Source organism: Siniperca chuatsi, linkage group LG6, assembly GCF_020085105.1.
Source record: "Siniperca chuatsi isolate FFG_IHB_CAS linkage group LG6, ASM2008510v1, whole genome shotgun sequence".
Lineage (NCBI taxonomy): Eukaryota > Metazoa > Chordata > Actinopteri > Centrarchiformes > Sinipercidae > Siniperca > Siniperca chuatsi.
In genome coordinates, this window is record NC_058047.1 from 20,909,938 (window position 1) to 20,934,499 (window position 24,562).

General features: G+C 40.0%; 2 protein-coding genes across 2 annotated transcripts in view; one reads left to right on the top strand and one right to left on the bottom strand.

The window, feature by feature from the left end:
* polrmt (polymerase (RNA) mitochondrial (DNA directed)) overlaps window positions 1–24,562 on the top strand; it is a 53,029-nt gene that overhangs the window by 15,254 nt on the left and 13,213 nt on the right. The window contains exons 6-16 of the mRNA XM_044200638.1: window positions 333–482; window positions 1,963–2,130; window positions 2,639–2,809; window positions 4,560–4,799; window positions 6,082–6,867; window positions 7,187–7,309; window positions 9,110–9,232; window positions 10,244–10,423; window positions 11,576–11,662; window positions 13,520–13,633; window positions 22,199–22,251. Of these exons, the coding sequence (XP_044056573.1) occupies window positions 333–482; window positions 1,963–2,130; window positions 2,639–2,809; window positions 4,560–4,799; window positions 6,082–6,867; window positions 7,187–7,309; window positions 9,110–9,232; window positions 10,244–10,423; window positions 11,576–11,662; window positions 13,520–13,633; window positions 22,199–22,251 (2,195 nt within the window). The remainder of the gene's footprint in view (window positions 1–332; window positions 483–1,962; window positions 2,131–2,638; window positions 2,810–4,559; window positions 4,800–6,081; window positions 6,868–7,186; window positions 7,310–9,109; window positions 9,233–10,243; window positions 10,424–11,575; window positions 11,663–13,519; window positions 13,634–22,198; window positions 22,252–24,562) is intronic.
* Window positions 23,276–24,562, bottom strand: part of hcn2b (hyperpolarization activated cyclic nucleotide-gated potassium channel 2b) — a 68,177-nt gene continuing 66,890 nt past the window's right edge. Inside the window, exon 8 of the mRNA XM_044200640.1 lies at window positions 23,276–24,085. Within this exon, the coding sequence (XP_044056575.1) occupies window positions 24,069–24,085 (17 nt within the window). The 3' untranslated portion in view covers window positions 23,276–24,068. The remainder of the gene's footprint in view (window positions 24,086–24,562) is intronic.

Here is a 24,562-nt window from a genome sequence, read left to right on the forward strand (position 1 = left end):
TATCGTGACAGGTCTAGACATACTTTTGATGGGCGCAATTGCCCCCAAGGATTACGTTGCAGCCATAGCAGCCCATTTCGTGGCTGCTGGCTGAGGCGATCTACTGGACCAATTCCAAAACATTTTGTACCTATTAGTCATTTAGACCCCAAAATATGTAAAAACTGGGCCCAGGTAGGTTAGAGGTGCTAAAAAGGTCGGGGTCTGACAATCTTGCTGTCTTGAGAGGTTAAGCACATGGCAAGAAAGTCCCTTAATGTTAGTAGGAAGCAATCATTATTTCTCTGTTTCTGTCTGTCTTTGTCTCCGTTGTGTGTGTATATGTGTTTTAGAGGGCAGACCACCAGTACCCCAAACTGGACTTCACTCAGGAGGAGCTGCAGGAGCGTTTCAAACGTCAGCTCAGCATGGAACAGGCCTGCACTGTCACCATTGACTCTGTAGAGGCCATAAAGCCCGTCACTAAAAACATGGCCAAAATGGTAAATAAACCCACCTCTTGCCTCTCTTCATCTTCATCGCACTCGACTGCTCGAAATGTCGATTTATAGTTCTGTGATGCTGAAAATCTGCAAATACTTAAAAAAATGGTGTGTTATGAAATGGAGTTAATAATATTTGGTTTGGTGTTCAGTCTTAAAACTCAATACCAAACCTAAAATCCTTTAATATACTAGAGATACAAACATCAATTGTACCCTGTAATAGTGTTGCTGAGGCAATGTTTTTAAGAAGAAAAAAAAACACACTTCCCATAAACCTTGTTGCTTCCTGTTGAATTCAAATTCAACTGTAATTTTGTCTTTTAACTGTGAAAAATCCTGCTGATTTCCTGCAAAATCCAACGTGCTGGCTCACAATGTAAGATACAGACCGTAGAGGGGGCATTCATCTTGGCAGTAGTCTGGTTTGTTTGGAGTAATTCTACTAATATAACAACATTTACATAGTGATGATTTATTGCCATTTAAAATACGTTTTATGTCTCCTATGAGGAAAGTTTCTATTTTTCCTCTGATATAAACTTTGAAATGATGTGCATTTAGGCCTGACAAGTTAGAGGAAGAAACATCCTATTCCCGTGGTGTGCCTTCTTTCCAACTCTGGCATTTACAGTCCGGCCTGTGCAGATGGGCTACGTGGGAAGCGAGCAGGCTGAGAGTCCCTGGTGGTCAGGAAGCATTTACAGACAGGCAGGGCAGAATAATAATGTATTGTAATGGAGGCCTCTTGAGAAAAAGCAGAGTCACCTCTCCATCCACAATCCAGACTGTGTCTCTTCTTCAGTCAGACTGGGTAAAAACTCTTCAACTGAAGAGTGAACATTAACACATACACACAGCCGTGCACAGAACATACGTATAACCAGAACACCTCCACCGGCACATGTAGATATATGAACAAAACTGCTTACCTAGCTACAGATTCTCATTTTCAATTATTCATTCAATTATTTCATGCCAGTCATGAAAATCAATAAGCACAGCTAATAAATGTATTATAGTGCACCAAAAAAGTAATGTAGTAAGTAATACCGAAGCAAGTGAATGTTCTGGCTGCAGGCTTAAATAACAGGTTTTCTCCCACATTCAGAACTGGAATGTGAATGACAAATGATGATTTATCATTGATAAATAAAGTAAAGTAGAATAGGTCATAGATGAATAAGTCTGTGGCCCAGTTGTGTTCCTCTCAGAAGGGTAGTCTGTTTTCTCCTTGTCGTCTGAAGGTGTCTGAGCCAAATAGAATGCACACTCATGTTGCACAATACCTTGTGTCCAGTTAGAGGTAGCCCCATCTACTGCTTCACAATATATAATGACTTTCCATTTGGTTCATGCAGCATGTGATAAACAAGGATTGCTGCAGGATTGTTCATTTTATTCGACACATTCTGTAAGTGTTTCCTGCTGGCAGTCACTGTCATGAGATGGATGACCTCTAGTTGTGTTGTCCTTTCAGAGGGAGCTGCTGGCGGATCAGCGGACACAGTGGCAGAAGATCCTCCTCCAGGCCCTGAGGGAGAGCAAGATGATCCTGGCTAACACCAACACCAAGGACTACAGGCTTAACCTTTATCCCTACCTCTGTGTGCTGGAGGATAGCGAATATGTTGACATCATGATACAGGTAATACAAACCACCTGACCCAGCCTACCGCTCAATGAAATGCCAGAAGGCTAAGATTTAACAAGGACTTGTCAGTGATTGAGTCAAAGAGATTTGATTGACGGCAGCTTCACTTTACTACAACATTATAAAAAAGATGTGAAGTGATGTCAGTGTTATGCTACTTTGTTTTCTCAACACTGCTGTTGTGCAATACAACCCAACCAAGCAGGGAAACCATAAAACACAAATCAAGTGGCTGACTGTGACAGCCAGCTGCAAAATCATCAGGCTTCATCTTTGGCAGCAAAGGGGAGAGCATGCTTTGATCAGATACCTTTGCTTCCAACATAGACAAATACACAGGATGTGATGTTAAGTCTGAAAAGACCATTTTCACTTTTATTTCTGACTGAAGGTTTGCTTTTTCATTAAACTGAATCTGGTCTGCCAAAAGATCTGCTTTTTGTTACAGAGTTGTCATAAATTTTTTCTTCTGTTTTTTTAAATGTGTCCTACTCTTGTCTAGAGTGTTGCCAGCCTGCCTCCCAGTGGAGAGTCACTGAAGATTTTAGCCAGAGATCTGGGCAACAGGGTCTACACCAAGTACTCTGTGCGGCAGAAGCACCAAAATCAGATGGTGGAAAAGTTGGGCAACATTTACAACACTTACACAGAACTGCTGGCCAAAGATACCAAGGTAGAGAAATCATCATGCTCCAGATGTCTCCCCGCATGTGTATGTCTATTGTTTTTGCAAAAGAGAATGAATCTCCTATTAGTTTATCTGCACAAGTTATGATTTCTTTTCTTTAGCATGTGCAATGGTGCAACACAGCAACAAAAAGTGAGAGGCAAACTTATTTCTTTATAAAGGTGTATGTCATACATACAAAATTATTAAGTTAAAATTTTTTTTAAAACATATAAACAAATTATTTGTATGTAGTTGTCAATCCTTAGGAAGGACTCAGCTTGCTTGATGCCATAATAATAAAGCATAATTTTTAGCATTGTAGCTCTAAAATCTATAGACATACTATATGTACTGTATTGCACAGTAAACACTGCATAGGCTGCAAAGGTGCAAACTGAAGGACATTGCAGCTTAGTGCAACAGGTCTAGTTACATGTGAAAACACAAAACATGGCTCTGAATTCTGATTTGCAAAATCAATAATTCACGACTCATTTAAAATCTGTTGAGCTGAGCTGGTCTTTTTTTGTCTGAGAAACCACACTGAATGACTCTTTTGTTTTCCTCTGAGGTCTCAGATATTATGCTGTTATGAAGTTCCATGTTGTTTTCAATTGAAAATGAAATTTGAATTCAGTTGTCATGCACTATTAATTTTGTGCTTTGTAGAAAATGTTTGGAGTCACAACACCAATGTACTGTATCTAATTGAACAGTACAGTTTTTGAATTATCACAACCACCTGCACTTTATAATATCCTAACATTTTGATCTAAGCAGTTGTAGAGAAGTTATTACAGGCCCTCAAACACAACAGTGAAATATATAAGATAAATGAATTAACTAAGGTGAGAGACAAATGATTATGACTATTGATAGGTGATGAAATGTGATCAATCTTTTAAGCGAATGGGATACTTTGCGACCATGTTCACCAGCTCATTGAAATGCTCTTCATGATTTTTTAGTGAAATAAATGACAGCGTTTACTTGGTGGGATTTGACAGCCAGTATCACTGACTCAGTGTTCCAACAGTGTTTTGATGTTTCTGGTACACTGGGGAAAAACGCTAAAGTCATCAAGACTATAATAAGCGAGAGCTCATTATACTGCAGTAACAAGGTATACTAGAAGTTAGTTAAGGTTTGTTTGTTTTATACAAGTTATTTTACATGCAGCCTTTGTAGTTAAAATGATGCCTATTATTGTGTTTTTTTGTTGTTGTTGTTATGACACAAAACATTAATCCAACTTCTTACTTACTTGTCTGAGTTCTCACTTTACACATTTACATTTTCATCCATTTTGAAGGCTAAACACCATAAATGTCAGACTAAACTGCCTCTCACTTCAGGTCAATTTTATATATAGACTATTATCACATCCCTAAAGAAAACCCTTCTGAACAGTTGTGGCTGAAGGCTGTTGTAGTGTGAGCAGGTTCCCTAGCTTTGGGTTCTTGTTTGTGGCTGAAATTTTAATACATTTGGGCTTTTACAGTGTTTATCATGTGTCTTGAAACAAAGCCATTTTTTTGATTAGATCACAAAAATAGTGCCTGTTTGACAAATTATTTTACCTCTGAACATCACAACTGAGGTCTTGAGGTCTCTCGCACATGTTGACATGCCTTCCAAACACTGTTGCTTATAGTGATGACTTGCAATTTCTTTGTGTTTTGCAATATATTACAATAATCATTCTTCATCCTTACTAAATGAAAACAGCCCACTTCCATTCTTCTCCCTCTAGGTGTATGACGTCCTTCCCAGGGAGCAATGGTGTAAGCTTGAGATGGAGCAGAGTTCAGGACCCACACTGCAGGGAGGAGAGACCCATTGGCCATACATAGTAACCCTGGAGCTGGGCACTTACATGGTGGATATGATGGTTAAAAACCTCAAAATTAACAGCGACATCCTGAACCCAGCTTTTGACAGGAAGCTCATCCCCATCCTCTACCACATGTACACCTTTCGTAGCACACGGCAGGTATAGTAGATGTGCACGTCTTTGTGCACACTTGGTCTATTCCACAGGGAAATCAAAGGAGTTGGCTACCCTGGAGTTGGTAGCGATTATACTAAAGTGCTCTAAAGTCAAATAGACAGGGCTTTGATAACCTGGTAACAGGATTCATGAGCATTAACCCAGACTAAAAAAAGATCCTTTCAACTGAGATTTATGTGGAAAAAATGGTCAAGGATTATACTTAAAGGGATCTCCTGCAAACTAACATTGAGAAAAAAATTCAAAAGGATTAAAAATAAAACACAGTGAGCTGGTCATTATGAGAACCCTCCATCAGTCAAATCAAATGATCATATTCATTGTGACCTTCACACAATTAGTCTGATTAAAAGATATAACAGGTACAGTTTAAGTAGTTGTAGAGTTGACATTTTCATCAATAAGGAAAGAACCATAGTGGAACATAAACAAAGGAAATACCTGAAAACACTTGACCTTCACTTTGGACAAGAAGACTGTCTGCCACTCTAAAGCCTATTACCATGTATACTCGTGCACCCACCTATCCAGTGTGAAGCCTCAAAGAGTGTGAATTATAAAACCATTTCCCATTGGTGCGAATTGGTGCGTGGAACAGTTGAGTAAGATGAATAGGTTCCGGGCTAATCCCTTTTTTAGTGTCCTCTTAATTGGCTCACTGATTTACTGCCATGGGACCCTGCAGGAGGGTGAGCCGACCGTGTCAGGGGAGAGAGGCAGAAAGAAAGAAAGAGAATTGTGGACTTTTCGACTTTTTGGACTTGATGCACTTTGACAGTGCACTGTTAGTTTCTTTTCTCTTATTCTCCCCCTCCCCTTTCTTTCTCTCTTTGGCGTTTAGCCCATCAGGGGAGCATCCTAATGATTTTACAGCGCAGCATGACAGTCTGACTCATGCAAGCAATGACGAGGTGTTTTATTTTTCTTGCAGCTTACTGTATTTTGTCTTATGATGATCTTTATGTCCAGTCTTACATGCTATAATTGTGAGTTAGGACACAATAACTGTTTCCCATCAAAGTCATGGCCAGAGATAAACATCATCCCTAGACTGCTACCCTGACTCCTGTCAGTATTTTACATAATTAAATAAAGAAAAGGAAGACGTTCCACCAGATCATCTGCAATGTGGAAGCTCTAGCATGTAGGCAACATTTCAGTCACCACTTTTAATAAAATGAAAATTTTAGGTTTATGGATCTACATTTTCCTATCATAAGATTTCTGCTTCTAATTGGATTTCCTGTGATGTTTCACCCTCCAGGTTGGCTTCATCAAGCCCCACCCCATCCTGACTCAAATGCAGCAGGAGGCCATGGAGACTAAATTGACCTTTGACTCCTATGTGATGCCGATGCTATGCTCTCCTATGCCCTGGACTTCTGTCAAGTTTGGGGCCTACCTGCTGACACCTACCAAGCTGATGCGCACAGTGGAAGGGGCCACACAACACGAGGTGTTGTTGGACAAATGCCAGAACCTCAATGCAGTCCTGGACTCTCTCAACCAGCTGGGCAACTGTGCCTGGAGGATCAACAAACCCTTGTTGGATATTATTATCTCCATCTTCAATGATCGGGGTAGTGATAAGCTAGACATCCCCCCTCCTTTGTCAGAGGCCCCCAAAATACCCCACTTCAACTCCCATGATCCCACTTATACTGCTTCTGAGAAAGCCCACATGAAGAGGGAGGTGATTAATGCCAAAAAGAAATGCAGTGAGATGCACAGCCTGCGTATGGATGCTCTATATAAACTCTCCATTGCCAACCACATGCGGGATGAGATCTTCTGGTTCCCTCACAACATGGACTTCCGGGGACGTACCTACCCCTGTCCTCCATACTTTAACCATCTAGGAAGTGATGTTACACGGGCTGTCCTCATGTTTGCAGAGGGGAAGCCTCTCGGTCCGAAGGGCCTGGACTGGCTGAAGATACACTTAGTCAATCTGACAGGACTGAAGAAGAGGAGCTCACTACAGGGACGGCTGGAGTACGCCAACACTATCATGGAGGACGTATTGGACTCTGCTGACAACCCCCTCAATGTCAGTTTGTCTTTATTGCTCTTTCCTGTTCATTGATAGCTTAGTCCAATCATACATCCATAGTTCCACATAGCATTTATTGTTAGAACTTAGTATACACAATGACATTTTGCAGAAATGAAAAAACGGCTACAATTTTCATGTTCTTGAATATGCAGAGTATAACATAACACCTTTCTGTCTTACTGGGGGAACGGTCAGTTTAAGCTGTGACAAAATCTAAAAGGGATATGAATATCTGTCAAAATGAAAAATGCTTTTGCAGCAGTGTTTATGTATGCAGGATAATGTGCCGTGTGCTTGTGTTTGTCTTTCTCAGGGTAAGAAATGGTGGATGAATGCAGATGAGCCTTGGCAGGCTCTGGCCTGCTGCATGGAGATATCCAATGCTGTGAGATCGCCCGATCCAACACATTTCATCTCTCATTTTCCTGTTCACCAGGTACCATAAAATCTGTTTACAGAGTTGCTCATTTTTGATCTCCTACCAATGTGTTCTTTAATAAGACATTCAACTGCAAACCAAGAATGTGAATGAAACGTAAATTCATTATTCTTCACTCAGGTGAAACAGAGATGAAAAATCTAAGATAATTAGAACAGATTATCTTTAGGAATTTACTCTACCTTAGGCCAATCATTTTTGACTTTTAATCAACTTTTAATGAGAGTTACAGAACTTTGTTGTCACTTAAGCACACTGAAGGCCTGCTGCTCCACTATTCAACACATATGCAACAGCTACAGCCTAGACATAAGGGTCATAAAGGCACAGTAGAGAGACATTCAGGTCAGAGGCATTTTGATGGAAATGAAATGAAAAGGACAAATTGTACAGTTGGCAGGAACGTGGCCAATTTCACTGCAATATTTATATTAGGCCTTTTCATTTTTGGAATATGGGGACATTGCTGGTACCCAGATACAGCTAATCTCATATAAACTGCTCAGTCTGGTGGACTGCTTAAAGAATTGCATTTTTGTTTGGGGCAATGTTACACCCCCGACAAAAATCCAATATAAAACTGACCAATTACTTTTGATTTAGTGTGAATGATGAACAATTTACCATCAGGTATTTGTATACACCCCTAGTTCCTTTCCTCTGTCTAATGCCAAATCCAGTCCAGATGTTGCTTTGAATGATGCAGTTAATTCAAGATGCTCATAGATGATTTGATATTCTTGCATTAAGTGCAACATTGACTTTGTGGCTTTGGGCTGTTGGACATGGCAATATGTTGTTATGAACTAACAACCTAAAACTAACAACAAATCATTTTCTCATCTATTGAGCCGATCCTAAAGGTCACGGCGAGAAATTTTTTTGAGGACTTCTTTTGCATTCCCCCGCAATATGTTTTGCGTTCCCTCACAATACTTTTCTTCTTCCATTCCTTCAGAGCCATATGTCTATTTCCGCTCAGCTGCTCCCAGCGCAACACCCCAGTATATCAGCTCATTGAATTTTACTTTGAACTGGGCATTAAGTATGCTGATGTAGTACTACTGCTCACTAGGCATGCATGGTTATGTAATTAGTGAAAGTAAACTTAAATGAATTCTTAGATCAAGAGGTCTCTCCAGAAGAAAGCAGTATGGTAATCTGCAGGATTTTGGGGTTGTTTTTTTTTTTTTTTTGCTAGAAGGCCTGTTGCTATAAGTGTGGAGCAATAATTGATGTTACTTATACATACAGCTCCTACTCAGAAGTTTGATAATGTTCTATCTGATAACGTCTTAGCAATGGACGTCATATAAGGTGAAGTGTCTATAAACAATGCTAAATGCATTAAATTAATGAGAATATCCTCACTACCTTCCATTACAAATAAACATATGGCTCAGAAGGAATGGAAGAAGAAAAGTATTGTGAAGTAATCCAAATGTATTGTGAGAGAGCGCGAAATGTGTTGCGAAAGAACGCAAAGTATTGCAAGGGAACACAAAACATATTGCGAGGGAATGCAAAAGTAGTTCTCAAAAAAATATTGCCGCTCCATACTTGTGCATGTGTTTCATATTGCCTCCCTTGTTTATTGTTTTCTCTTTCTTGTCTTCAGTTTCTTTGTTGTTCTTTTACTTTCACATTCTTTAAATCATCTGTTCTTTGTCTTGTTCATCTTTAGCCTTTCTCCCTGTGCTGCCCTCTCCCATTCTGCGCTGATCCCTGTAATTCTTTCTCTCCTCCTCCACATCACTACTTTAATCTTTCCTCTCCTTCTCTCCACCTCTCCTGCAGGACGGCTCCTGTAATGGTCTCCAGCATTACGCTGCTCTAGGCAGAGATGTTATTGGTGCCACTTCAGTCAACCTCATGCCCTGTGAAGTTCCCCAGGATGTGTACAGCGGAGTAGCACAGCAGGTCAGCACCAGTGGGCTGTTTTTGGTTTGCATTGTTTTGTTCCCTTATTTGAACTTCACAGACTTGTAGTTGCACAACATAACTGATCTGTGGTTGATTTCAGTTTCAAGGCACGTTGCAGTTGCTCAGCTGTTAAAATTCAGATGACTCACTGTATCCCATAGTGAGTGACAGACTAGGCATTGAGAATATATTTCAAGTTTCTCACTTTAGGTCTTGCATTTAAAAGTGCTTAGTTTCTCTGAGAGTAAACTGCCTCCCATATCCAAATCCTCAAAGAGCAAGTGTGCAAACAAAGGACTCAGCTTGCTGTGAACCTGCATATTTTTAAGCAGAAACAATTTGAAGCTAATTGTGGTGTACTGACATTTCAGTACAGGAGGGATCGGAATCCTTCCAAGGGCAGTGACTGTAACAGCAAAGTAAATTGTGGAGTCAGTGAGCTGAAGGGGCTGACTGATAGTGGAGTGCAGTTTGCTGCAGGACACTATCTCACTGTTGTATTATTTTTACCTCTGGGCAATGCAGTTATAGTTAGATGGTACTGTAGATTATATCAGGCTTGTGAAATGGCCAGCTACCTGGATATAAAAATCTTGTTTACACGCAAGAATAAGCTGTACAATAAGTAACAGTGGCAACAGTCATATTATTAGACTGTTATTACAAGTAGAGCTGAAACGATTAGTTGTTTACTCCATTAGTTGATCAACATAAATTTGGTGGTTGAGTCATTTTTTAGGCAAGAATTGCCAAACATTTGTGGTTCAAGATTCCAAACTGTGAGCATTTTCTGCTTTTCTTTTTATATGAAAATCATTTGAATATCTTGGGGTTTTAGGACATCTATGACATTTTTCAGCACTTCTGCTCTGATTATATGTATGTGGATTTGTGCATGAGCATTAAAATATCCTCCAAAATGTTTTGAACAGAGGCTGTTTGACATTTGCATATATGTCATGTAAATTACACACTTGTGTGTACCTGCGACATGTCCACGTGTTTCAGGTGGAGGAGTTCCGAGCACGGGATGCAGAGAGCGGTCTGAAGATCGCCCAGGTCCTGGAGGGCTTTATCAGCAGGAAGGTGGTCAAACAGACCGTGATGACTGTGGTGTACGGAGTTACACGCTACGGGGGACGCCTCCAGATAGAGAAAAGACTGAAGGAGATCGATGAGTTCCCAAAGGTACAGTAGTGGTGGAGGGTGGTGATTGTGGATGGGGGCTTCCCTCCCTCGCACTGCATACTGTTTTATTTTTAGTGTTGTATCAGCATGGTATGAAAGAGTGGCCTTTTAGCACAGGATCTCCTCTATATGGGGCTCCCTTACACCTTCCTCTCAGGCTATACATTCTTACACACATGTTGAGCCCACACAGACTTGTAATGAAGTACAATGTCTTCTCTACTGAGGTCTATCATCCTTGCATATTATTGCTCCATTGTGTCATGTGTACGAAGGCATTTATCACACAGTTGACAGTGACTGCATACAATTTTAGCACATTTGATTGTAAACCCAAAGGGATTTCAGTACCACTGACCTCGACATACTGTAGAGTCCCACCACACCAAATCACTCCAAATGAGCCGCATGGAGCAAGAACAGAAGCTTTTAAAGTTTATTTTAGTCAAGTTTATTTATATATTATCTTATTGCAGTGAAATAAAATATTGCATGCTTGTATCAGGGAGGCCAGAGACGAGTGTAATACAACAATAGATATATTTGATATCCTGTGCATAGTCATTATAAATCTATTTTTAGGTCAAAACCATTGCACTTCGATTTCGTTGGACGTAAATGGTTCTTTGATGGGCACACCCATTCTGTCAAATGACACCATGGCAGGAGAATGGAAGCGTTTAATCTTCTTACAGCTGTGTAGTGCTTATTATCTGTCAGATAGCTATATAGTTCCTTACAATATTTAGAGTTAATCTCATTGTCTGTATAGATGGGATCGGCATGATACTGCTGTCAGTGTATCGACCATCTCACAGCCAGAGGATTGTGCTAAATGACATCTGCATAATGTCCCTAATTGTTTAAACAAGGAATCAGGGGAGAGTGTAATTGTGAGCGATCGCTGTAATGATATGAGAAATATACCATTCTCATTCAGTGCTGCAACTTTTATCACTTATATTTGCTTTATATATTTAATGCCTAATGACAACAAAGTGGTAAATAAAAAATCTATAGTTTGTTTTAATTGAGAAATGCAGTGGAGCAAAAAAAGTGGTGTGTGTGTGTGTGTGTGTGTGTGTGTGTGTGTGTGTGTGTGTGTGTGTGTGGAAAAAATACGCATGCATAATCATGTGTTTGTATTTCCAGGAGCATGTATGGGATGCTTCTCATTACCTGGTGCGTCTGGTGTTCAGTGGCTTAAAAGAGATGTTTACAGGGACCAGAGAGATCCAGGTGGGTTCATTACACCTACATAAAGTCAAATACATGCAATTTTCTCATCCAACAAATTATCACTAATATAGAGCTCACAATTGTGTGTTACTAATTGTGAAACAGGGCTGACATTCAGTAAAAATATTGTTTAAAATACAGTTGCTCCTCTTATTTTCACTAAGGGGGGCAATGTCAGATTTTGACAACCCCAGGTATAGAATAACACCCATTTTGGTAACTCTTTATTTTAGAGGTCTGTAATTTCCTAGTCATTGCCTAATAATTTTTTAGGAGGTTTCCTGAAAAGGACTATGTAAGTTTCTACTAATTAAGGGGGAAATAGAGACAATTATCAATTAACACACTTCATTCTTAATTAATTTCAATTAATTGCGAGTGTAACCTAGAGAGTCTCAGTGTACAGAAGGTCAGCTATACAAACACAGTTTCAAGTTTCCATGAATGAATGAATATTAAGCTGGGTTTACATGGAACTTTTTTTTCAAGATATTTGTCTTGAAATCAATTGTTACATGTAAACCCAACATAACTAACTCAACTTTAACTAAAATAACTTGTTATAAAAAAACAGAACTCGTAAAATAAATACTCCAGTTTCTAACTACTGACCTACTACTGCATATAGGATGTTGTTTTATTTTTATTAATGACTAGTTTACTTCACTATTACCCTGGCAACGGGACCCATTCATCACATAGTCTCACATAGTAATTTATAGATTTAGGACGTGCACCTGGTAGGGGATTGTACATTATCTCGACAGGCAGAGAGGAGTCTGGCGAGCAAATAGAAACACCACCCACTGCTACTGTGTGTGTCCTTTGGGGAATGTGTGGGGACAGCCCATTCTGAGATGAAAAATCCCCTTCCCATCATACCTCGGTGCCAACCTGATCTGTGTGTGTGTGTGTGTGTGTGTGTGCGCGCACCTGCACCTGCTGCTATTAAATAGGTCACATCCTCTCGCGTTTCGCAGCAGTGAGTTGAAGTATGAGTGAGAGAGAGGTAGCTGATCAATCGCTGGTGCTGTCATCCCTGACCTCTCCTACGTTCCCTGTACATTTCCCATTTATTCTGTCAACACTGCTATTCATTCCCTTCAGTCTGTCTACTCACTCTCCCCCGCTCTCTCTCTCTGCCTCTTATCAATCCATTGATTGATCAGTCAACCTCTCCAGCTATCTCGCTAGTTAATCTGTCACTCCCGTTTCTTTGACTGTCATGCTATCTTCATTTCATTGTACCTGGGAATATAAGGAGGGAGGTGATGATAAATGGAGCAGCTTTGGGCCAGACTGCTGCCTCGAGTTGCTAAGACATATTTATCTTTCCTACAGCTCTCTGTGTGCCTGCATGTGTGAGCAGGGACTTGTGGGGCATTAACAGGGCTTCTGTTTTTGGAGATAAACTGCACCAGGCACTTATGCATACATCACTTGCAATTTTTAGAGTAAGAAACAACTCCTCACCTGTTCCTCAGCAAGTTTGCAACAATTGTTTGCTGCTCCAGGAAGTAGAACAGCACACCTAAATGCGTAGATCATCTGTTGATGCTGTGAAGAGAAAGTTCCTGTTTTCTGTTTGTTGCTCCAAATGCACCGTAGCGTCTTTGTATTTATAGCCTGATTTATTAAATCCTCTACCCAAGCAGGACATGAAAACCCAACTCCCAAAATTCACTGATTTGAACTTCACTGCGCTGTTGTCCACATACACACACTTATAAACACAATAAATAGTCACAATAGGTATTCACACTCTTGATTGGTGAAGGGCTTTGAATATTTCCTGAGTATGCTCCTCAATCCAGTATGCGCCCTCACTTTACCTCTTCTGGCATCTTTGTGTTGCAGGATTGGCTGACAGAGAGTGCCAGGCTCATCTCCAAGTCTGGCCACACTGTGGAGTGGGTGACACCCCTGGGCTTACCCATCATTCAGCCCTACCACCGCACACGCAACCAAGTGGTAAGTCTCATCCTAAGGCATGGCTGGGGATTCTCTACTAGTCTCTCTAAGTGAAGTTAGGCGCCACATCCACTCTTTGTATGTTCACCATAGTTTTATATACCTAATGATAGACAGCTTGGCCAATTACAGGCCTGTCTTCACTTCAGCCCCACTTCAGGCACATTTTCAGAAATTCACTGGCTGACCTTTCTGAAGTTCTCCTCTTGTATCTTCACCTGTTTGTCTCTCTCCTCTTTGCTCTTTGTCTCACCTTTCACAACATTCTCAATACTCCCAAAACTGACCTTTTCGTAACACACACTGTATACGCTTTTTAACTCACATAAACACAATTATATATAGTACTCATTAATCTCTCTCTTGACATACTGACCGATAATAGAAAGTCCTGTGTGTACCAGCTTAGTGCTGATATATTGTAAAATGATTTGACCCATCATAGTCTTTTTGTTCTAATATTTCCATGTGGTAGTAAGGTGCTTTGAACCATCACTTTGGCTATAATCGTAATTTCCACTCATTATATTTCATTGGACTTTGATGGAATTTCTGATGAAGCTGATAATAGAGGGTAGCCAGTTAGCTGTGAGTCAGTTGGTTGGTTTTAAGTCAGAGATATACAGTAGGCTAACACACATGTGAGTCGAATGAGTATTTACACACAAATATAAGAACACTAAAAACAGCAGCTCTCCTTACAGCTGTCAGCTTGTAACAAGCTAATTATCTTGTTAAAAACCAGTTTTTGTTTTTGAAATTTTGCTTCACTCATTGTGGTCTGGCAAGGCTCAATAAGCATTTGCTTTGAATAAGGGACACTGCCAATGTGCATAGACCAAAACTACTTTGGATGCAATTTGATCAGCCTTTTTTCAACCGATAGATCATTGACAAGTGCTCTTCTTGGCTCAAATGTGAACATGACTGGATGCACATGCCACTCACTGGGCTGTCCGGGTTTTCAAAGAAGTGCTTCAGGATTTCTATCTGGAAAAAAAATATCACTCTTCTGGTTGTAGCCCTGTGATAGACTGGCGACCTCTCAAGGCTCAGTGGATTATTGTTTTTTCCAGACTAATATCTCAAAGCAAAAAGTGAGCTTATGAGCTATATATATATATAGTCTGGCTTTTGGTTAAGTGTTTACTAATAATTTGAAAATTTGTAAAACTCTTTTATTTCACTATCTCCTCTTTTCCCTTCTCTCAGTCTTCTTTCTTTTTTTCTGCTCCACAGGAAATCCACCTTCCTAAAAAATTTTTTATTATCTCATTCTTCTTATATGCAGGACACCCAATCTATCATGAAGCTTTAAGTACTGGATGCTTTGCGGGTGGAATGCCCCAGCTGGGGTTTCCAAATAGTCTCAATTGGTTTAGTGCAGGAGTGCACCACTGATGGTGTACTGTGATTGCTGTGATTGACCCAACTTTAATGGAGCTCAACAACATCCCTAGAGTTGTCCGTCACTATAGAGATCCTGACAGTAGCAAGTCTTAGAGATAACATGTGCCAGCACATCTGCAGATAACATGCTTTTGTGTGTGTATGTGTGTGTGTGTGTGTGTGTGTGTGTGTGTGTGTGTGTGTGTGTGTGTACATGGAAAGAAAAAGCATGTATATGTCTATATGTGTGTGATTATATAAAATCCATTTTGACCTGTTATATCCTTAAGCTCATTAACTAAATGAAAGGAGGAGACAGACATATAGCATATGCCAAGCACAGGCAGACAGCTAGCTCGTAGGCTGGCCCAGCATGACGCCTGCTCTTTTATTATGACATCAAGCAGAAGGTTGGCTCAGAGGGGCAGTGACACCTCACAAGCAGGTGCAAGAGAGCAAGGGTGACAGATGGTTGGTCCCCTGAGGGTGCATCTTTCTCTCTCTGTGATTTGATCTGCTTTTTTTAATGTCCAGCAGGGACAAGGAAGCTGATTAGCCTGTGCTTTTTTCAATGCCTAAAGATGAATAAATGAATGAATGACTGAAGCGATGACTTCATGGATGAATGAGGTTTTAGCTTACATTTCACAGATAACTTTGTTCATCCCCTGCTATAATTCTCTAATCCAGTTGCATCACTGGGCAACAAAAATGAAACTAACTTGCAGAAAGGTCACCTTTTCCCTGCATAGCTGGATTAAATTCAATCTCCCAGTCTCCTCTCTGCCTCTTAAATCCAAGGCCACAGTGTTTCTGGGGGTCATTAGTAATTAGACTCTAGATGGAACGGGAAGATGAAGTGTGATGCGCCGTAAGAAAACCAATAAGTGGAGAGAAAGTAGCTATAATAGCATCACATAATCAGACAGGAGTGTGCGTGCATGTTTGTGCATCTTTGCGTTTTTGTTTGTTGGCTCTTTTCAGCGTGCATGCAGAGATGAGTACAAATGCCGACCTGTGTAATCGAGTATTTTCCATGGCTGATGGGAGGTGAGGAAATTAGAGTAGGATGGAGTAGCTGAATGGAGCATGAACATACATCAGGGAGGCTGCTTAACAGGATTGGGAGATGCTAATCGGATCAGAGGTCACTCTGGCTCAGATTCCTTGTTTATTTTTCATTCCCTCTCCCAGGCAAGGTTACAAATCTCACTCTCAGAGGATGGTGACACAAGGGAGTCGTCAGCTGGATTGGCTGGATTTGACTGGATTTGTGAGTTTATGGTGTGACTACAAGCTTGCGATCTAATGTCCTCTATGTGGAGTTCGTAGTGGTAATTGGTAATTTGTTTTTCAGCATTGTGCATAATTTATTTTTTGTACAGTCTAAAACACGTGGTATAGTAGTTACTTTTTGCCTATAGGAATGCAAAAATAGTCCACTGACAACATTAAGAGATAACTAAAAATGTGTTATAAGCCATAAGAGTTAATACGTATAAATAAAAGAAAAGATCATGGACAGATTATGAGACCATGGACCCAGACACATAAAGGGCCCCCCACCCCTCCTACATAAGAGCAAGACACCCAACCTGAAAGAGACGCACGTTTTGCTCTCTTTGTGGTCATTTTGCATCTCTGTAATCATTTTGCAACTCTTTGTGGCCGCTTTGTGTTTCTTTGCAGCCGATTTGTGTCTCCACCTTGACCCCCCTGGACTTGGAGAAATACTCGGGGCCCGTGCAATCAGAATGAGTCAGCTTTTCATTCTAATTCTGAGGAACTATGTATCTCTAAATGTCGGCGTGATGCCCTCCATGCCTCCTTTTGCCTTGGAACTGAAGCGAGCCGTTCCCAGGGGTAGCATGGGGTTTCGTTGATCTTGCAGAATCTGGTGGCATTTTGGGGTGAAATAATGAATGCAGTTTGAGTTTCAAGGACACCCCCGAGTGGTAGAAAAGAAAGTTTGGTAGAAAGAAGGTCTGGAAAATGTCAGTGGAAACGTGCCGAGGGTGTGTATCTACGACTGTGATTCTGCAGCTGTCTTCATCTGTCTTCAGGGGGAGAAGGCGAGGTAGAGGACCAGGTGACCCGGAACAGCAGAGAAAGGAAGTGTGTGAGGTGTAACGCAGAACTGCTTCCACTTGAATAGAAGAGACGTGTGTTATTAACCACAATTTGAAGAATGGGGATTCCCCTCTTGGCAGCATGGCTTATATATGGTTACTGATGGCTGTTATATCCATGACTATCTGCAACTCTCCGGTGATTTAGACTACAGGAGCCTATTCCCCTCAGACGCACAGCAGGGTTAGCCAAGGTCTCATTCATCACAGCCTCAGGGTTTGAGTCAGGTCTTGTACACAAATCATGCACGTATGCATTATATTGAACAGGAGTGCAATGTACGATAGTGACCTCATTTACAGCGTGGCAGTCCATTACTTACACCAAAGGTTACATCCATTTCTTTCACCCTCACACCTTTTTACATCACGGCTTCTCCTTTGTCTCCCTCTAACCTATCGGTCAGGACACAATGAGAAGAGGTAAAGAGGGGGAATGATGGACAGATTTCCCCCACAAATCCTCCTAGAGCAATGATGGATGAGATAGCAGTCATGGCAGAAACTAATGGGGTTTTACCACACTACGCTTCTATTTTAAAAGCATTTCTTGATAATTGTGTGATTCTGTCATTCATCACACAGCGACCTTCAAGCATTTGACTGGAATCACTAAACCGAGTAGCTCGCTAGCTCCCTGAGGCTAGCTTTAATGTGCTTTCATCCATGTGAACACCTGTCACTTTAATCCCTGTATAGCCATGCCTTTTTTTATGCATGCAGCTAATAATTTCAGTATTTGATTTTTACAACAGGGCTGTCAAATAGAAATTTTAAATACAAAAAAGTACAGTATACATTATTGAAGCCTTATTATCAACAAAGCACCGCTTGTGTTTTTTTTCTACAGTCACTTTGAGAAGTAGATAATGTAGACGATAAAATGTAACAAAAATGTAATCTGTAACATTATCTTAATACACTTGAGAAAACTAGATTTTAGTTTAGTTTATTTAGTTATTTTTATACCAATACTATTTTCATGCAGTTCAAGTTTTAACCATGCTAGTACCACGGCTCGAGGGATGGAAATGATGGTTGGTTGGTTGGTCGGTCCACCACTTTGGTTCAGACTGAAATATCTTGACAACTATTGGATGTGACTTTTTTAGATAATCATGGTCCCCAGAGGAAGAATCATATCCCCTGACTTTGCCTCTAGCGCCATCATGAGGTTGACATTTTTGTTTTTTAGGGAAATGTCTCTACAACCATTGGATAAATTGCCATGAAATTTGGTGCAGATATCCATGGTCCCCAAATCCGCTGACTTTGTTTGGTACCACTAGGTCAAGGTTTTCAATTGTTCTGCAAAATATCACAACATCAAATTGATGGACTGGCACAAATTTTGGACAGATATTCATCACTCCCAGACAATAAATCCAAATGATTTTGATGAGCCACCATAAGGTTGCCGTTGGTGTTTTTCAAATGTCTCAAACTATTGGATGGATTGCCATGAAATTTGGTACAGCCAAGGTTTATTATAATAATTATAATAACTATTATTATAAGAATTATAATAACTTTGGTGACCCTGTGACATTCCATCTTGCGTTATCGTCAGGTCAAATGTTTTATTTGTCCAATGCTTTGGTTTATGTAGACTCTTTTGTATTGTTGAACTTGAAAAAGTCTCCTTAAAAACAGCAGAGACAGATTGAAGTGGTAAGATTAAAGAGACATCCTGAATAATGGAACAACTATTACAACACCTGACAGCACCCATGGTGATTTTACTGGGATATGGAGACATTCATTCACAGCTGTAAGCTTTGTATTCAATTAAAACTCATTTGGATGTAATATCTCAAACAAATGTTCTATGAGCGTACACACTGTCAATATGTCAGTGGATCAATTTCACAAAAGTGTCACCTGATGTCATTACAAATTGATGCCTCAATTTCCAGCTCAGCATTTTTGTTGATTGTGAATTAACAAAAATCTGTAACCAGAATCATTAGCATAGTGTAATTCTGCTCTAGGGTGCATTTTTGCCCTTTAAATGTGTGAAAGCACCTCACCATCAGGGCCTACAACATATTGCACTCCTCCTAAAACCTTTACAGCGCCTAAAAGAGCATCCCACATGAAATGTCTGGTATCCAGCTTCCCAGTAGTTCATTATAGACTCAGAAAGAGCATGAAGCTGAATAAGGAATAGTGCAAATTGCGGAGGGATGTGCACTTCAAAGGGTCTGTGTGTCCTCAGTTTTCATCCCACAGAGAAGCAAGCAAGATCAATTAAAAGAGCTGTACATTAGCACCAAACACATGGTCACTAAAGGCTCCCAGGGGTGTCAGAATGGCATTGGTCATGCTGTGGTCTCCTGCGCTCCTGTTCAGAGAAGTTATTTGTATTATGGATGATAAAGGAGTTGAATTTAAAGACCCCATACAGCAACAAATTTGGAAAATTTGGGGTTTACACGCAGTCAATGGCAGTATAAATCAAACCAGCAACTGATATGAGTTGATCCATCTGTTTTCTTTCCACTTATCCTACCCCACACAAACACAGGACATGTAAACCCCACACTGAAAGATTGAGTTCTAACTACTGAGCCGCCATGCTGCCCAATATGAATTGTTTCTTTATTTTGCCTGTTTGTGATGGAATTCCTTGTATTTAAAAATTACTGAAGAAATAAGAGAACAAACAAACCTCAAACACATCTTCTATCCATTCACATTATTGTGGGTATCTTTTTCAGAACTGTTTGTAGCGCTTTGAATATAATTTAATTGAAATGGCAAAACATGTCTGTGTCAAAGCTGCTTTCCATCAGTGAAAAAAGAAACAGAGCAACAGACTTATGGACACCCAAATATATTAGTTTAGGCTAATACAAGGTAAACAGACTAATGCAGAGTGCCTTGATGAGGAGTTGGCTGCCTGTTGCCAGTCAAATCTCTTTCCTGATGGTCTGTCGTTCCCACCCAGGCATGGTTCCAAGGGTCAAGGAAAGACTGCCCTGCCACAGATTCCTTGGCATGGCTGACTGGATGGACCCTCAAGGCACAGTATATTAGAGTGCTAAGTTCCTTCTACTAGGAACTAAAGGTTTGGCTGTTAGACTTAAGTGTGTAAAAAATGTGTGTAAAAAATAAAAAATAAATGATGGAATGAAGAAAACAGCAGAGATCAAAAGGAGGCATTTGCCTGATGCCCTCAGTGTGCATAGACTGGCAAATAGTCTGCTGTGCTTAATTTATCCTTCATTTTCCACTGATGGTTGGTCATTAGGGTTGTATTGACAATAGCCCTTTACTCGTTTCTTTACTTACTTTCTAAAGTTATCTAAAGAAATAGACATAATTGTGTAATTGATGAGGTAATATTTTGTGTTCATGTGTGCTCTTTGCCACCTTCCTCCTTTTGAGTTTTTCTTCAATTCATCAAATCTAATAGAGTCATTAAGCACTATGATTGATTACCATCTACTTTTAATAAGCTGCAGTGTTGTGGCATACTCTTGGTACATCAGCAATAACTTAAATTAGTTGATTTTTTTCCCCTGCTTGATTTCCCCCCTTTCTCTCTTTTCATCTCTGCTTCTCTTTTCCATCTCTCTCCTGTCCTTGGTTAAAGTGCGTCACCATGAACTGACTCTACCTCCTGTTCTGTCCCTGTGTGGATGCATATGTGTGTGTATTTTCATATAGATGCGTATGCAGATATGTCTGAGTGTGTGCGGGTAAGGTGAGAACAGGTAATACCCTAAATAGCTGCTTCATGGCCCCATAAAAATAGTATCTTAATGCAACATTTTTCTTATTGAAACAAGATGTCGGGGTGTGATATAACACATTGAGGGATAATTTTAAACTGTAAACCAATGGCGCCAGTTAAGCAGAAACAGAAGGACGGATGGGATGTCTTTTTGGTTGGGGTTTTGTTTACACTTACTTTTGCGGGATGAGCTCACCAATAAAGATTCACCAGTTTCCAAATGTCAGTTTTCCATCGTCCCTGACCTAGATAAGCATCTGGAAGATGGATACATATGGATGGATGGAAGGATGGTTATAAATCCACTTCTATATGTGTTATCAAGCATGTTTTGATAGTAAATTAATTTACTTTCACCCTGTATTCTTGTCAGGTAGGCTGAGAATCTGCAGTGACCAATTATAGGTCAACCTGAAGCATGAAATAAAAATTTAGTTAGCTTCACTTCACTGGTCACTTTTTGAGTTATGGTTTTGATGTGTTGATTTTGTAATAAGCAAAATGCCAAGGGCCTCTCAAGTAATTGCAATTTAAAACCCCTTGTGGAAATTGACTGATTAAGCTGTAACACATCCAACAACACCCAATTAAAAATATGCTGCTCATTCAGTGTTATTTTTACCATACCAGCAGCTTAAAATAATACATTTAAAGCTCATGTTCATGCATAAAAAAGCCCTTGATATGATGATTGCTTTAAAGTTAGAAAAAATATGTTTCCACACTATATGACAATGTGACTATATGACACTTTCACATCTATACTTAGTGCCAAAAGGTGATTTGTTGCTTTTCTTTGTCGTATGTGATAGTAAATTAAATATTTTGGGGTTTTAGACTTTTTGTCAGACAAAAAGAGACATTTAACATTTAAAGACCATGGGTTTTAGAAACTTTTTATGTAAATTTTGAAAATAATTGCTAGTTGCAGCCCTAATATTTTGTATCTCCTTGTTTCAAGAATTTAGTGAAGCCGTATCATGCCTTTGGAGTAAAACCTGCTACAGCATTTTTTCATGGCATGCATTACAAAATATGTAGATGTCTTGTACATAATTTAATGCGCGTTGTCCTTCAACCTGACATATTTGTTATTTTAGAAACCTTTGTGATCTCAACTAGAATCTGAAAGCTTAGTGGGTTTATAGAGGGCAATGATAAAGAACAAGTCTTATCATTATACTGTATTTTGAGTTACAGACATATGAGTTAAGACTTATGTTTGGACCTTAAGTTACAATCATCATCAACCTGCTGGACTTATCAGCCTACTAGATTATTAACCCTCTCATTTCTTTGCCTTTCCAGCTGAAGAGTACAATGCAACATATCAACCTCCAGATCAGCCATGATGCCAAAGAGTAAGTCTACCTGCAACTACCATCTGTGTCTGGCTGTTTCTCCACTCTCATACTACAACTGACCAGATGTAATGTTACCACTTTATTCTCTCATGGTACTCATTGACATTTCGTGCTGAAATGTCATATACAGTGGGTACGGAAAGTATTCAGACCCCTTTAAATTTTTCACTCTGTTTCATTGCAGCCATTTGCTAAAATCAAAAAAGTTCATTTTATTTCTCATTAATGTACACTCAGCACCCCATCTTGACAGAAAAAAACAGAAATGTAGAAATTTTTGCAAATTTATTAAAAAAGAAAAACTGAAATATCACATGGTCATAAGTATTCAGACCCTTTGCTGTGACACTCATATTTAACTCACATGCTGTCCAAAGACAGAGAATAGCTCGTGAGAGGAACTGTGTTTATAGCAGGTCATTTTTTTTGGCTTTGACTTTAGTGGGTTTGCAGTCACAAGTTTTCAAAATGTAGCTTCAGCTTGGCAACTCTCTGTTTCGCAGAAAGTAGAGCTCTCTTGAGGCAATTAGCTTACATTTTCAAGCTTCACAAAAGCACTGTCTCCAGTCGCTATTTTCATTAAATTGCCTGCTCAAACTCGGGCGTAACTTTGCATTTGTCATAAAGTAGGAAATGCCATCAGAAGTGTTTGGAAACTACTTTGAAAGCATAGTTTTATGCTTCCAATTTCAGAAGGAAGAAGCTGAACTGGGTTTTTGCTAACAGAGATTAGTTCAAAAAAGTATCCCAAACTCCTTTGTTCAGAAGCGTAATTTCTAGATGCACAACATAATAAACTGCAAAATCATATTACTGCCAAAATACACTCATTAACCAGAAGAAAAGAATTTTGCAAGTGGCAAAATACACAAAGTCAAGATAAGAGATTCAGCAAAAAACACATCAGAAATGGTCAAAAATAGATTGCAAATTAGTTTTTATAATGGGAAGTACGTGTGGCATTAAATATTAAATATGCATTTGTTTTACTCTAGTGTAATTATGCATGACAAACAACAGAGAAGCTACATCCTTTTAATGCCAATAGGTTGATCAGAGGAGATATAACATGTGAATACACTCAAGACATTTCACATTCAATTATTATGCCTCCTTTTGCACCTGTGATTTACTGAGTGGCAGTCCACTTCAATAGATGTTATTTGACCTTTTGGGATAAAGAAAACAATGATTTGTGGTCTTCACTGAATAAGTGCTAGTTTGGGATGTGTGAATGACTGCTATGGTGGGGAGGCTAGGGAAGAGTAGAGTTTTAAAAGGAGGTGACAGAGGAAGGGTGATGGAGGTGAGTAGAAGACACAAAGAGACAGAATGTGAGACTGCGACGGAGAGTCGTGGGAAGACAGAGTGAGAGTAATGGAGACAGAGATGACAAAGACTGACAGCTGTCCTTCTTCATCTGACATCTACAGTACACCACAGATCCAGCAGTGTGAATACTGACAAACCAGCCAAAGCAGAGGGAGGACGTTACAGTGGAGAGGGAGGAGAGAGAAGGCAGGGTGCCGCTTAGAAAGGTCGCCCCACCCGAAACTTGAAATTTGCTGTCAGAGAAAGCGTCAGTGTTTCACAGGCTGACATTTCTGAGCTGAACTTGACACAATCACCATGGTTTTTTCGTCCACAGACACACAAACGGGAGCACACACAATTGCACTTGCTGTGATTAGTTCCTAAAAAAGCTCATCCAGCGTCTAAATATGTAAATAGAGTCAGACAGAGTAGTGACAGCCTTCAACCCCTCGTTTTTCTTGCTTTTTTCTCAGTCCCTCTCGTTTTCAGAGGAGTGCTGATTATCCAGGCCGCAAAACTGCAATGGAAATTAATATTAAATGTTAGACCCTATACCAAGTATCAGTATCTCTTGTGATATGAAGTGAACCATCAGCTCTGTAGGGAGAACAGTCACACTTTAGAGAGCTGTGGTTGCTAACCCTTAGAGTACTGACTGTGCACCTTTCCAGTGTGTCAGGCCTCTGGGATTTAAAGGTGACATGTTTGTTTTGTGTGTGTGAGTGTAGGTGTGAGACAAAGGGAAAGGAAAAGGAGAAATACAGTCTTGTTCTAAGACCCTGAGGCAGAACAGCCGGAGGACATCAGCCAGCGTGTTTCATGTATACTCCATCATCCATTTTGCCTGTTGTTGTGGTTTATTCTTGTTGTTTTGCACTTTAATATGACGCCGTTGGTGCGCAAAACAGTATGTACTTACGCAGAGGATGTCAGTTCAGTAGGCGGTCCTTCAATGTGGCCCAGGACACGTTTGCGTACACACTGCTAAAAGAAT